At 42.3% G+C, this 14,099-nt stretch overlaps 1 protein-coding gene across 4 annotated transcripts in view; it reads left to right on the top strand.

Annotated features, from left to right (window-relative positions):
- Positions 1–468: 468 nt before the first annotated feature.
- The window catches only part of LOC111962494 (bile acid receptor), a 43,492-nt gene continuing 29,861 nt past the window's right edge, over positions 469–14,099 (top strand). For 3 of the 4 annotated variants that reach the window (XM_023985620.2, XM_023985618.2, XM_023985616.2), the window contains exons 1-3: positions 469–639; positions 7,859–8,075; positions 10,469–10,846. In XM_023985620.2, coding sequence (XP_023841388.1) covers positions 7,979–8,075; positions 10,469–10,846 — 475 coding nt within the window. In that variant the 5' untranslated portion in view covers positions 469–639; positions 7,859–7,978. The other variant, XM_023985621.2, reaches the window with a different exon arrangement.

Here is a 14,099-nt window from a genome sequence, read left to right as displayed (position 1 = left end):
TCCATCAAAACTTAGAGTGCTTTATCTACGCTACAGTATATTGTATAAACACACCTTACAATAGGTGGCCTAGCCAGGAGAGCAATTCCAGTATGTCTGCCTATAGGCCTTGTGTTAAGGTACTACTGTAAATTATTACATTCTAAACACAGCACCATAGAATTTTTGTGTTCGTTATGATTTATGGACAACATGAACTACAGTATCTAATGAATGCCTTGCCTTACAACTTATTCACTTGTGCCTCATCCAAGACTTACTTCCTGTGACTAATTGTGTGTGTGTCTGTGACATGTGTCAGAGCGAGTGTGCTGGTCTGGTTATCTCTATGTTAGGCAGCAGACATGGCCACCACATCGTTTGGTTCGATGAGGAGGGCTTTTGGGGATAGGAGGAGGCGGGGGAGGAGGGGGAAGAGGGGTAGTGCGTTCATGGAGAGGAATGGACAGCTTAATTAATAACCACTGTCCCCTTTCGCCATGACCCCAGCCAGTCACACATACTCTTCCTACAACCGCAGACATTCAGATGCTCATTAGCAAATATTGATGGTTCTGTACTTTACGTGGAGATCAGAGAGAGGGTGAAGGCTGGAACTAGACTGGATTTACACAGGGGAAATCCACACTGAGGAATAAGGTAAGGATGAATGATAACTTAAACATGTATCACGTATAGCGAGCTGTAAAAAAAAATAGACTTTTCATAACTAGTGAGAGGGATAGGTTGATTCGTTGTGTAGGCTGACAAACTGGCCTTGACGCCTTCGTTGGGATCTTCTTGTGGGCTGCGGTTTAATCTCTGGGGAAATTAGCCCTGAGTAATTCATTAAAGCTATGTCAGGTAAGATTTATAAATCCAATGGTTCACATCAGTGGTTGGAACTGAAATAATTTTCCAATCGTGTCATTCTTAACAGAACCATGGATTTCTTCYTTCTGTTCCACTGTTCTGACCAGAACAAAACAGTTTCGAACCCCCCAAAAAGTACCAGTTTATATTGTTTCTTTTTAAACCGCTGAAATTGACATTTTATACATTTAGCTCAACATAAAATTACTTCACCAATCTGTGCGGATAGAGCAGCTTGATATAGAGCAGGCAAGCTATAGTTGTTTACAAGCATTGGACAGATAAATGTAGGGCGCAAGATGCCACTGAAATTTTGCTTGTGGGGAGAGAGCAAAAGAGGGTTGAGGAGGAGCTTGGCATCTTGTTATGGCATGCATTATTTGAATAAGTGTAACGTCGACGCAAGGAGTCAGGAAGCAAGTGCAGTTAGTGAGTTTAATATTAACGAACGTAGACCGATACAAAACGGCAGACAAGATAACATAACCAATACTGCCTGAGGGGTGAATACAATGAAGTGCTAGATAAAGGGGGATTAATCAGGGAAGTGATGAAGTCCAGGTGTGTCTGATGATGAGGCGCAGGAGTGTGTAATGAAGGTTGCCAGGTGTGCGTAATGATGGGTTGCCAGGACCGGTGGTTAGTAGACTAGCGACGTTGAGCACAGAAGAGGGGGAGCAGATGTGACAGTACCCGCGCCGACACGCCGCTCCAGCCGCAGGATGACGCCGACCAGGAGGATGGTCCCGAGGGCATGGAGCAGGTCGGTCCAGAAGGCGAAGGTGGAATTCTCTAAGGATGTTGTCATCTAGAATGTCATCCACCAGAACCCAGCACTGCTCCTCTGGACTGTACCCCTCCCGGTCCACCAGGTACTGGAGCCGACCCCACGACGTCCAGGAGTGATCTGACGGTATAGGCGGGACTCCCATCGATATCCAAGGGAGGCGGAGGGGTGTCATGGGGGACGGCATTAGCCAGGGGACCAGGAACCCCCAGCCTGAGGAGGGAAACATGAAAAGAGGGTCCGGTAGTTAGTGGGGAGCTGTAATCAGTATGTTACCTCATTGACCCTCCAGAGGACTTTGAATGGCCCCACAAACCGGGGGCTCAGTTTCCAGCAGGGCAGGCGGAGCGGGAGGTTCCTGGTGGAGAGCCAGACGCGATCACCAGGATGGAACACGGGAGCCTCATTGCGGTGGCGGTCTGCCTGCTTCTTCTTCTGGTGGACGGCGCATTGGAGCCGGACGTGGGAGGCTTCCCAAACCTCCTCTGCATGCCGGAACCACTCGTCCGCCGCAAGAGCGTCGGTCTGGCTCGGGGTCCACAGAGCCAGGGCCGGCTGGTACCCCAGGATGCATTGGAAGGGAGACAGCCTGGTAGAGGAGTGACGAAGTGAATTCTGGGCGTATTCAGCCCAAGGAAGGAATCGGGCCCACTCACCCTGCCGGTCCTGGCAGTGACTCCTCAGGACCCTCCCTAGCTCCTTGTTCATCCTCTCCACCTGCCCGTTAGATTGAGGCTGGTACCCGGAAGTGAGGCTGACCGTGACCCCCAGCTTCTCCTTGAAAGACTTCTATACACGTGATGTGAATTTGGGGCCACGATCGGAGACAATATCCTCCTGAAGGCCATAGTGCCCGGAAGACCTGCTGGAACAGTGCCTCTGCGACCTGGAGAGCAGTTGGGAGACCAGAGAGAGGGATGAAACGGTATGATTTTGAGAATCTGTCCACAACCACCAAAATGGTGGTGAAATCATCAGAGGAGGGGAGATCAGTGATGAAATCAATGGACAGATGAGACCAGGGATGCTGAGGCACAAGAAGGGGAAGGAGATTCCCTGCTGGAGAGTGCCTGGGAGATTTAGATTGAGTACATACTCAACATGAGTTGTCATAGTCAAATCAAATCAAATCTAATTTTATTTGTCACATACACATGGTTAGCAGATGTTAATGCGAGTGTAGCAAAATGCTTGTGCTTCTAGTTCCGACAATGCAGTAATAACCAACAAGTAATCTAACCTAACAATTCCACAACCAACGAAGGAGGGAGAGAGGCGATGGGGGTGCAGACGCTCCCGAAGAAGGTCTTCCCCAAACTGTTGCCACAAAGTTGGAAGCACAGAATCATCTACAATGTCATTGTATGCTGTAGCATTAAGATTTCCCTTCCTTGGAACTAAGGGGCCTAGTCCGAACCATGAAAAACAGCCCCAGCCCATTATTCCTCCTCCATCAAACTTTACAGTTGGCACTATGCATTGGGGCAGGTAGCATTCTCCTGGCATCCGCCAAGCCCAGATTCGTCCGTCGGACTGCCAGATGGTGGAGCGTGATTCATTACTCTGGAGAACGCGTTTTCACTGCTCCAGAGTCCAATGGCGGCAAGCTTTACACCACTTGAGTAAAAGTAAAGATACCTTCATAGAAAATTACTCAAGTAAAAGTGAAAGTCACCCAGTAAAATCCTACTTGAGTAAAAGTCTAAAAGTATTTGGATTTAAATATACTTAAGTATCAAAAGTAAATCTAGTTGCTAAAATATAAGTATCAAATGTAAAATTATAAATCATTTTAAGTCCTTATATTAAGCAAACCAGACAGCATCTTTTTCTTGCTTTATTTAGGGGCACGCTCCAACACTCAGACAGCATTTGCAAACGAAGCATGTGTGTTCAGTGAGTCCGCCAGATCAGAGGCAGTAGGGATGACCAGGGATGTTCTCTTGATAAGTGTGTGAATTGGACCATTTTCCTGTCCTGCTAAGCATTCAAAATGTAACGAGTACTTTTGGGTGTCAGGGAAAATGTATGGAGTAAAAAGTACATAATTTTCTTTTGGAACATAGTGAAGTAAAAGTAAAAGTTGTTAAAAATATCAATAGTAAAGTAAAGTACATATACCCCAAAAAACTACTTCAGTAGTACTTTCAGGTATTTTTACGTACTTTACACCACTGGAGATTACATGGCTGTGTGCTCGATTTTATACACCTGTCAGCAACGGGTGTGGCTGAAATAGCCGAATCCACTAATTTGAAGGGGTATCCACATACTTTGGTATATATAGTGTATCTACCTCAATTACCTCTCATTGTGTATTTATTGCTCGTATAATTATTTCTCTTTTTTTCTCTGCATTGCTGGGAAGGGCCCTTAAGTAACATGTATCTGTTAGTCTACACCTGTTGTTTACGAAGCATGTGACAAATAACATTTTACTTTATTTACTAGACTATGCTTCGGAAGGGGATGTGCAGGTAGCCTACACATGCACACACACTGGCAAATAGTTTCAGCTGGCAGGCAGACACTGGAATAAGTTTCTGAGTGATAGAGTGAGGGCTTTGCATAGGTGCTTTGTTGCAATTTTTTGTGGAAAGTATAGATCACTTTTGTTACCAGTTCTGATTCAGTTCCTCAAAAAATATATTTATTTTCTGGTTTTCTGTTCTGTTCCCTGAACCGGTTCCAACCCCTGGTACACATGGTGATTTACCTCCTCTCTGTTCACTGCAGCCGGATGTCAGTTAACGCCACCATGGGTGCTGCTAGTCAGTGATAGATTCAGGGAGTCCATGGAAAAGTTTAAGGACTGTGTTTATTTTACTGTGATAATAGAGGAATAGAATAGCTCCTGTGTTCTGCACAGGAACAGACCTCATTCAGAGGGGTTGGCTTAAATGCGGAAGACACATTTCGGTTGAAGGCATTCAGTTTTGCAATTGACTAGGTATCCCCCTTTCCCAATACAGAATGTAACCTAAKGGCAATAATTGAGTAGGGTTCAGTGTGGTTATGGTTACACCAAAAGGGAAACAAGACATGGCACGAGACAAGGTCCTGTGGAAATTACATTTTCAGTGGCTTTATGCAGCCAATCTTACCAAATGTAACCAGCGAAACACACACTGAAATTAAATTATTTGACAATGCATGCTATTGTATTATACACAGCCTGTTATAGAAAGTAAATGTTGGCTTTATGCACCATTATTTTCAGCAGTTCATTATCAAGCACAGTAATTCAATAAGTATTGGATTATCCAATGAGGTGTTTTGAGGAAATAGAATACTATAATACTGGGAACCTCCGGCTTTCGTTCGTTCCAGTAGCCAAGAGACTTGGAAGTCTGGCAACGCAAGACTACTGTATAGTAAACACTTTAAGACTACTGTTCAGTAAACACTTTAAGACTACTGTATAGTAAACACTTTAAGACTACTGTTCAGTAAACACTTTAAGACTACTGTATAGTAAACACTTTAAGACTACTGTTCAGTAAACACTTTAAGTGGATGGCAAGTGTACTCCACCACAGTAGGCTACTTCATTGTTAATAAACCAAGATAGCTTTGCCCAGCCCATTAGTGTTGTATGGTCCCTTCCAGAGTTTCAATAAGCACATGTCTTACCCCTCTCCTTCACCTCCTACGGGGCACACCCAGGGTGTCACCTCACCTTGGCCTGTATTTAAAGAGGACCTGTCAGGTGTGTTGGTATAAAGACTTAGTACCTGAGACTTAATTACTGTACATTGATAGGAGGCAGTCAGAGGGTAATACTGTCTTACCCTGGTAAGGGGTAAGTAACGGCTATTGTAGCACTGGGGAGAGTTGCGAGGGAGGTCCCATATACTGTAAGCACAGAGGAGGGATGCATTTAATTTTTTTGCGGTAGGTGAGGACTTTCTTTCTTTTAATAGGATGAATTAAGCCATTTACATTCCTTCATAAGAATTGTAGAGGTATGGCCATTGTTAAATTTGCATAAATCTGCAAATATCATAATTACCATAATGTAGAATAATGCATTGCCAATGTATACAGTGCCTTCAGAAAGTATTCATACCCCTTGAATTATTCCACATTATGTTGTTACAGCCTGAATTCAAAATGTATTAAAAATAATAATAATCTCACCCATCTACACACAATACCCCATAATGACAAAGTAAAAATGTGTTTTTAGAAATATTTGCAAATGAAATACAGAAATATCTTATTTACATAAGTATTCACACCCTTGAGTCAATACTTTGTAGAAGCACCTTTGGCAGTGATTTCAGTTGTGAGTCTTTCTGGGTAAGTCTCTAAGAGCTTTCCACACCTGGATTGTGCAACATTTGCCCATTATTATTTTCAAAATTCTTCAAGCTCTGTCAAATTGGTTTGTATATCATTGCTAGACAACCATTTTTAGGTCTTGCCATAGATTTTCAAGTAAATTTAAGTCCAAACTGTAACTCGGCCACAACTGTAACTCGGCCACATGCACTGTCTTCTTGGTAAGCAACACCAATGTAGATTTGGCCTTGTGTTTCAGATTATTGTCCTGCTGAAAGATGAATTAATCTCCCAGTGTCTGGTGGAAAGCAGACTGAACCAGGTTTCCCTCTAGGATTTTGCCTGTGCTTAGCTCTATTCCGTTTATTTTTATCAGAAAACAACTCCGTAGTCCGTGCTGATGACAAGCATACCCATAGCATAATGCAGCCACCCCTATGCTTGAAAATATGGAGAGTGGTACTCAGTAATATCTTGTATTGGATTTGCCCCAAACATAACACTTTGTGTTCAGGACAAAAAGTTAATTGCTTTGACAAATGTTTTGCAGTATTACTTTAGTGCCTTATTGCAAACAGGATACATGTTTTGGAATATTTGTATTTTTACACGCTTCCTTCTTTTCACTCTGTCAGGTTAGTATTGTGGAGTAACTATAATGTTGTTGTTCCATCCTCAGTRTTCTCCTATCACAGCCAATAAACTCTGTGACTGTTTTAAAGTCATCATTGGCCTCGTGGTGAAATCCCTGAGAGGTTTCTTTCCTCTCCGGCAACTGAGTTAGGAAGGACGCCTGTATCTATGTAGTGACTGGGTGTACTGATACACCATCCAAAGTGTAATTCATAATTTCACCATGCTCAAAGGGATATTCAATCTCTGCTTTTTTTACCCATCTACCAATGTGCATCAAAGCTGGGACCGAGAGATTGAGAAACAGCTTCTATCTCAAGGCCATCAGACTGCTAAACAGCCTTCACTAACTCAGAGAGGCTGCTGTCTACATTGAGACCCAATCACTGGATACTTTAATAAATGGATCACTCGTCACTTTAAACAATGCCACTTTAAATAATGCCACTTTAATAATGTTTACATATCTTACATMACTCATATCACATGTATATACTGTATTTTATACCATCTACTGCACCTTGCCTTTGCCGCTCGGCCATCGCCCATCCATATACTTATATGTACATATTCTCAGTCATCCCTTAAGATTTGTGTGTATTAGGTAGTTGTTGGGGAATTGTTAGATTACTTGCTAGATTTGTGTGTATTAGGTAGTTGTTGGGAATGGTTAGATTACTTGTTAGATGTTACTGCACTGTTGGAACTAGAAGCAAAAGCATTTCGCTACACTCGTATTAACATCTGCTAACCATGTGTATGTAACCAATACAATTTTATTTTATTTTATTTGAATGGGTGCCCTTCTTTGCGAGGCATTGGAAAACATCCCTGGTCTTTGTGGTTGAATCTGTGTTTGAAAATCACTGCTCGACTGAAGGACCTTACAGATAATTGTATGTGTGGGGTACAGAGATGAAGTWGTCATTCAAAAATCATGTTAAACACTATTATTACACACAGAGTGAGTCCAAGCAACTTAGTATGTGACTTACATTTTTACTCCAGAACTTATTTAGGCTTGCCATAACAAAGGGGTTGAATACTTATTGACTGAAGACATTTCAGCTTTTCATTTGTAATTAACATAAAAACATTATGGGGTATTGTATGTAGGCCAGTGACAATTTTTTTTCATTTTAATCAATTTTAAATTCAGTATGTAACACATCAAAACGTGAAAAAAGTCAAGGGTTGTGAAAACTTTCTGAAGGCTAAAGAGTTGTCCGTGAGGTATTTAACACCAAGTAGCTTAACGAAATGTCAAAACTAACACTAACATTATGTCTGGGTATATCTTAGTTTTCTTACAGGATTGGACTGGAAAGAACTTACTTCTTAATTCCCTCCTTGTGTTTTGGCCAATCACACCATCTTTACTCTGAGCTGAGGTTCTGAGCTGAGGTCCAACCAGATTTGTGAATGAATGAGTGGGTGGGCCACGACGTCAATGTGGTGGGACTACTACAGATCCCTCCCAACGATGGATTCCCACTGTCTGAGAGCTCACACTTCTTTGGTAAGCAACCTCCAATGACTAGCCTGGTCCCAGATCAGTACTGTATGTGCTTCATCCAACTCCTCTGACTATTTTTGTCATGCAATACATAATATGCAGTGTACCATATTATATACAGTATATGCATATGGCATGCCAATGATAGGGGAGTTGGCACATGCAGATCTGGGATCAGGCGATCCAGTTGACACCTATGACACACATTACCTCTCAGTCAGTTGCAGCCAGTCACACAGGCCAGATGTGAAAGTGACTTTACACATTACCAAAACAACTACGTTATTGATGGGCAGAAATGTGAATGTCAAGTTAATAAGTAACCATGAAAACCTTTGCTCCCCTTTGTCATTCCTGAGTCAGTCCTCAAGCAAGCACAAAACTGTTCTGTTTTAGGACTATTGAACCAGCATTTTAATTGAGAATTTCCTTTCCCGAAGACAATAGAGGCAGTTATGCTGAAGTAGAAGAAGTAACGGTAAGAGTAGAGCCGTAGAGGGGGATTACTTTTCAGTTGGTCACAGAAAGAAAGAGAGAGAGGGAGGGAGAGAGATAGACAGACAGAGAGAGAGACAGAGAGAGAGACAGAGAGAGAGAGAGAGAGAGAGGGAGGGAGGGAGAGAGACAGACAGACATAGAGACAGAGAGAGAGACAGAGAGAGAGAGACAGAGAAAGGGGAGGTTTTTATTCTGGGTGCTCTGGGTCACCCTGAGATGGCCATGGTCCAGATCAAACCTTCAGGAGGTCAGTGTCTCACGCCTGTCGATCGTGTTGCGTCAGTTGGGTTATGTGTGTTATCAGATGAGTTTGGATTAACTCAACACTCTAAAACTGTACGGCTACATTCCAGCTGTTTTTTGTTGTTGCCCAGTATGTATTTTTACCTTAATGTATTTTAATGAATAAAAATGAAATTATGGTATCAAAATGGTTCAAATGCTAGGGTGGTCTAACCAAGGGTTCACGTTGACAAAATAGGAATAGAATTATTATATTTTATGACAGAGTAGATAAACCTGATGATAAAGCATTTCTGCCTCCCGGGTGGCGCAGTGGTCTAGGGCACTGCATCGCAGTGCTAGCTGCGCCACCAGAGTCTCTGGGTTTGCGCCCAGGCTCTGTCGCAGCCGGCCGCGACCGGGAGGTCCGTGGGGCGACGCACAATTGGCATAGCGTCGTCCGGGTTAGGGAGGGTTTGGCCGGTAGGGATATCCTTGTCTCATCGCGCTCCAGCGACTCCTGTGGCGGGCCGGGCGCAGTGCGKGCTAACCAAGGGGGCCAGGTACACGGTGTTTCCTCCGACACATTGGTGCGGCTGGCTTCCGGGTTGGAGGCGCGCTGTGTTAAGAAGCAGTGCGGCTTGGTTGGGTTGTGCTTCGGAGGACGCATGGCTTTCGACCTTCGTCTCTCCCGAGCCCGTACGGGAGTTGTAGCGATGAGACAAGATAGTAATTACTAGCGATTGGATACCACGAAAATTGGGCAGAAAATGGGATAAAATTTATTTTAAAAAATTTAAKAAATTTAAAAAAAGATAAAGCATTTCTGAAATATAGAAATATGTATAATATAAGTAGAAATATAAGTATAGATATATGCAGTAAGTACAGGGCTGACAGGTAGCCCAGTGGTTAACCAACTGTTCCTAGGCCGTCATTGTAAATAATAATTTGTTCTTAACTGACTTAGTTACAGTAAATAAAGGTTAAAAAGTACTATATCTCTTTGGAAGTAGTTAGTTAGCCCAAGCTGTCCTTTCAGTCTGTTATGGCAGTGTTCTGTGAGAGCGTGAGGTTAAAGGTAGACTCAGCGAAATGATGTTGCCACAGATATTGAGATGAGCTACATGCAAGACTTTGCTCTTACACAGTCACACACATTATATGCACATGTGCATGGGTTAGCTTCATGCTGTTACAGTGTGGTAGCCAGCACACCAAAACAGTGGAGAAGTTGAGCCTCGCGCTTCAACGTTCTTAGTTGTTGCAGATATTGACCCACTATGCTGTTTACTTTTTGCATCTACATCATATCACTGAGTCTACCTTTAAGTTTTGCTGGGTTTATATGTGACTGTGTAGATTACTATCCCCTGTTATGTTAACGTTCAAATACTCTAATTAAGTCACTATCTAATACCACTGTAGCTTCTGCTGGGAAGTGTTTTTTGTCCGATCAGATAAATGGTTTTGTTGTGACTCACTATGCTTGGGAAAATACAGGACTAATTGGCTTTGGAAATGTGTAGCTATTGTGGTTATCTGATCCATGCTGAGAAAATGCTGACTTTTTATTGGCTATAAAAACTTTACATCATTAAAATCATCAGTTTATTGCACACTTCTATTCAGTGATACTATCATTTAATCTATGCCTCTTTCTTTTCTCCTTACAGATATTCTGTCAGAACAAGGTAGCCCTCTGCTCCAGCACCAGGAAGTCTTACCCTTCACCAGCTATCCCAGCATGCAATACCCCTCTGTGGAGCCCACCATGTCCTCCCCGCCATACTACTCCAGTCAGAACTACTACCCCCAGTACAACAGCGATGAGTGGTACTCACCCACAGGGATGTATCAACTGAGGAAAGGACCCCTAGAGGGCACTTATAATGCTGAAATGGAAGAGGCGTCCACCATAGTGCCTGCGGTGTGCAATAGGACCCGGCACACATCCCACACAGGCAGTGTCAAAGGGGAGGAGCTGTGTGTGGTGTGTGGGGACAAGGCATCCGGGTATCACTATAATGCTCTCACCTGTGAGGGGTGTAAAGGTATCAAAAAATGATACAAAAATTGTCACACGCTTTGTAAACAACAGATGTAGACTAACAGTGAAATGCTTACTTACGGGAACTTCCCAACAATGCAGAAAGACAGAAAATACAGAAATAATAGAAAAGTAATAGCACAAAATAATAAAAGTAATATTAAATACACAATGAGTAATGTTAACTTTGCTATGTACACTGGGTACCAGTACTGAGTCGATATGTAGAGATTTGAGGTAATTGAGGGAGATATATTCAGTACCAGTCAAAAGTTTGGACACACTTAGTCATTCAAGGGTTTTTCTTTATTTTTACTATTTTCTACGTTGTAGAATAACAGTGAAGACATCAAAACTATGAAATAACACATATGGAATCATGTACAGTTGAAGTCGGAAGTTTACATACACCTTAGCCAAATACACTCAGTTTTTCACAATTRCTGACATTTAATCCTAGTAAAAATTCCCAGTCTTAGGTCAGTTAGGATCACCACTTTATTTTAAGWATGTGAAATGTCAGAATAATAGTAAAGATAATTATTTATTTCAACTTTTATTTATTTCATCACATTCCCAGTGGGTCAGAAGTTTACATACACTCAGTTAGTATTTGGTAGCATTGCCTATTAATTGTTTAACTTGGGTCAAACGTTTTGGGTAGCCTTCCACAAGCTTCCCACAATAAGTTGGGTGAATTTTGGCCCATTCCTCCTGACAGAGCTGGTGTAACTGAGTCAGGTTTGAAGGCCTCCTTGCTCGCACACGCTTTTTCAGTTCTGCCCACAAATGTTCTATGGGATTGAGGTCAGGGCTTTGTGATGGCCACTCCAATACCTTGACGTTGTTGTCCTTAAGCCATTTTGACCACAATTTTGGAAGTATGCTTGGGGTCATTGTCCATTTGGATGACCCATTTGCGACCAAGCTTTAACTTCCTGACTATTGTCTTGAGATGTTGCTTCAATATATCCACATAATTCCTTCCTCATGATGCTATCTATTTTGTGAAGTGCACCAGTCTCTCCTGCAGCAAAGCACCCCCACAACATGATGCTGCCACCCTGTGCTTCACGGTTGGGATGGTGTTCTTCGGTTTGCAAGCCTCCCCCTTTTTCCTCCAAACATAACAATGGTCATTATGGCCTAACAGTTCTATTTTTGTTTCATCAAACCAGAAGGCATTTCTCCAAAAGTACGATTTTTGTCACAATGTGCATTTGCAAACCGTAGTCTGGCTTTTTATGGTGGTTTTGGAGCAGTGGCTTCTTCCTGTTGAGCGACCTTTCAGGTTATGTCGATATTGGACTTGTTTTACTGTGGATATAGGTACTTTTGTACCTGTTTCCTCCAGCATCTTCACAAGGTCCTTTGCTGTTGTTCTGGAATTGATTTGCACTTTTCGCACCAAGTACGTTCATCTCTAGGAGACAGAATGCGTCTCCTTCCTGAGCGGTATGATGGCTGCGTGGTCCCATGGTGTTTATACTTGCGTACTATTGTTTGTACAGATGAACGTGGTACCTTCAGGCATTTGGAAATTGCTCCCAAGGATGAACCAGACTTGTGGAGGTCTACAATTTTTTTTCTGAGATCTTGGCTGATATCTTTTGATTTTCCCATGATGTCAAGCAAAGAGGCACTGAGTTTGAAGGTAGGCCTTGACATACATCCACAGGTACACCTCCAATTGACTCAAATTATGTCAATTAGCCTATCAGAAGCTTCTAAAGCCATGACATCTTTTTCTGGAATTTTCCAAGCTGTTTAAAGGCACAGTCAACGAGTGTGTGTTAACTTCTGACCCACTGGAATTGTGATACAGTGAATTATAAGTGAAATAATCTATCTGTAAACAATAGTTGTTAAAATGACTTGTGTCATGCACGAAGTAGATGTCCAAACCGACTTGCAAAAACTATAGTTTGTTAACAAGAAATTTGTGGAGTGGTTGAAAAACGAGTTTTAATGACTCCAACCTAAGTGTATGTAAACTTCCGACTTCAACTCTAGTAACCAAAAAATTMTGTTAAACAAATGAAAATACATTTTATATTTTCTTTCCTTCAAAGTAGCCATCCTTTGCCTTGATGACAGCTTTGTACACTCTTGGCATTCTGTCAACCAGCTTCATGAGGAATGCTTTTCCAACAGTCTTGAAGGAGTTCCCACATATGCTGAGCACTTGTTGGCTGTGTTGTTTCATTAATCTGATGACTGTTTTTTATCTAATCAACTAACTACGTTTAATTGTTTCCCGATTAAATGAATCATGTAACACTTAACTCATTAGGAATTGGGGCACCACCAGAGCAGTTCTTTAAAGAGTTACCATCTCCCAAATTAAACTCTAAAGGTCTTTACCTATTATCTCCATAAACAGTCAGCGTATTAATCATAACCTCGTATCATATCATCATTCTGAACAGTCGTAACCTCCTGCATCTGCAAAAAACCCAGCTTTACTTATGATTCATAACTACACAAATTGGTTTAATTATTTATTTACTAGCTAACTAAATGGTAACACAGGATAAACATACATACTTAATACATTTGAAACAGGTCCCTAGTGGACTGACACAATATGGCGGCTTGTTACAAAAGAGATGGAGAGGGGAGTGGGTAGAAAGTGACATAGACATAATACTTTGGTACATTTAGAAACCGCCACCCGTTTGGAGTAAGAAATCWTGAATGTATTTATGTGTAAATGTCTTGGTTCTTTGTGAATTTCTGTCAGAGCCAGGCGTTCTTGGAAAGGGTGTAGGGCCTTTTTTGCGGTGCGCTTGTAAGGCACTGATTGTCCAAATGGTGTCCCCACCCGTCTTTTACTGTTGCTCTCCTCTGCCGTCACCCAGCATCAATCAATCAATCAAATGTATTTAGAAAGCTCTTCTTACATCAGCTGATGTAACAAAGTGCTGTTCAGAAATCTAGCCTAAAACCCCAAAACAGCAAGCAATGCAGGTGTAAAAGCAACGGCGACCCGTTGGCATCCGGCGACCCGTCATGTAGTCCTGAACAGAACTACAGAGCTCACTCTACTTCCACTCGCTCTGAAAGATGATTCTTTGAAGATCGATGGTGTGTGGATGGTTCACAGTGGGGTGATGAGAGTAGCGTACCACGGTATTTCGAGAAGAGTAGTGGAATAGTCCCACTTAAATTTGCTTTTCGAGATACTTTACTTTGGACAGCTAATCAGCCGTACCAGTGATTGTCCGGAAGGTGACGTTAACGTCTCTACCTTGTGT

The sequence above is a fragment of the Salvelinus sp. IW2-2015 genome, linkage group LG4q.1:29, assembly GCF_002910315.2.
Source record: "Salvelinus sp. IW2-2015 linkage group LG4q.1:29, ASM291031v2, whole genome shotgun sequence".
Classification (NCBI taxonomy): domain Eukaryota; kingdom Metazoa; phylum Chordata; class Actinopteri; order Salmoniformes; family Salmonidae; genus Salvelinus; species Salvelinus sp. IW2-2015.
Note: the sequence above shows the minus strand (reverse complement) of the source record. Positions and strands in the feature narration are given on the sequence as shown.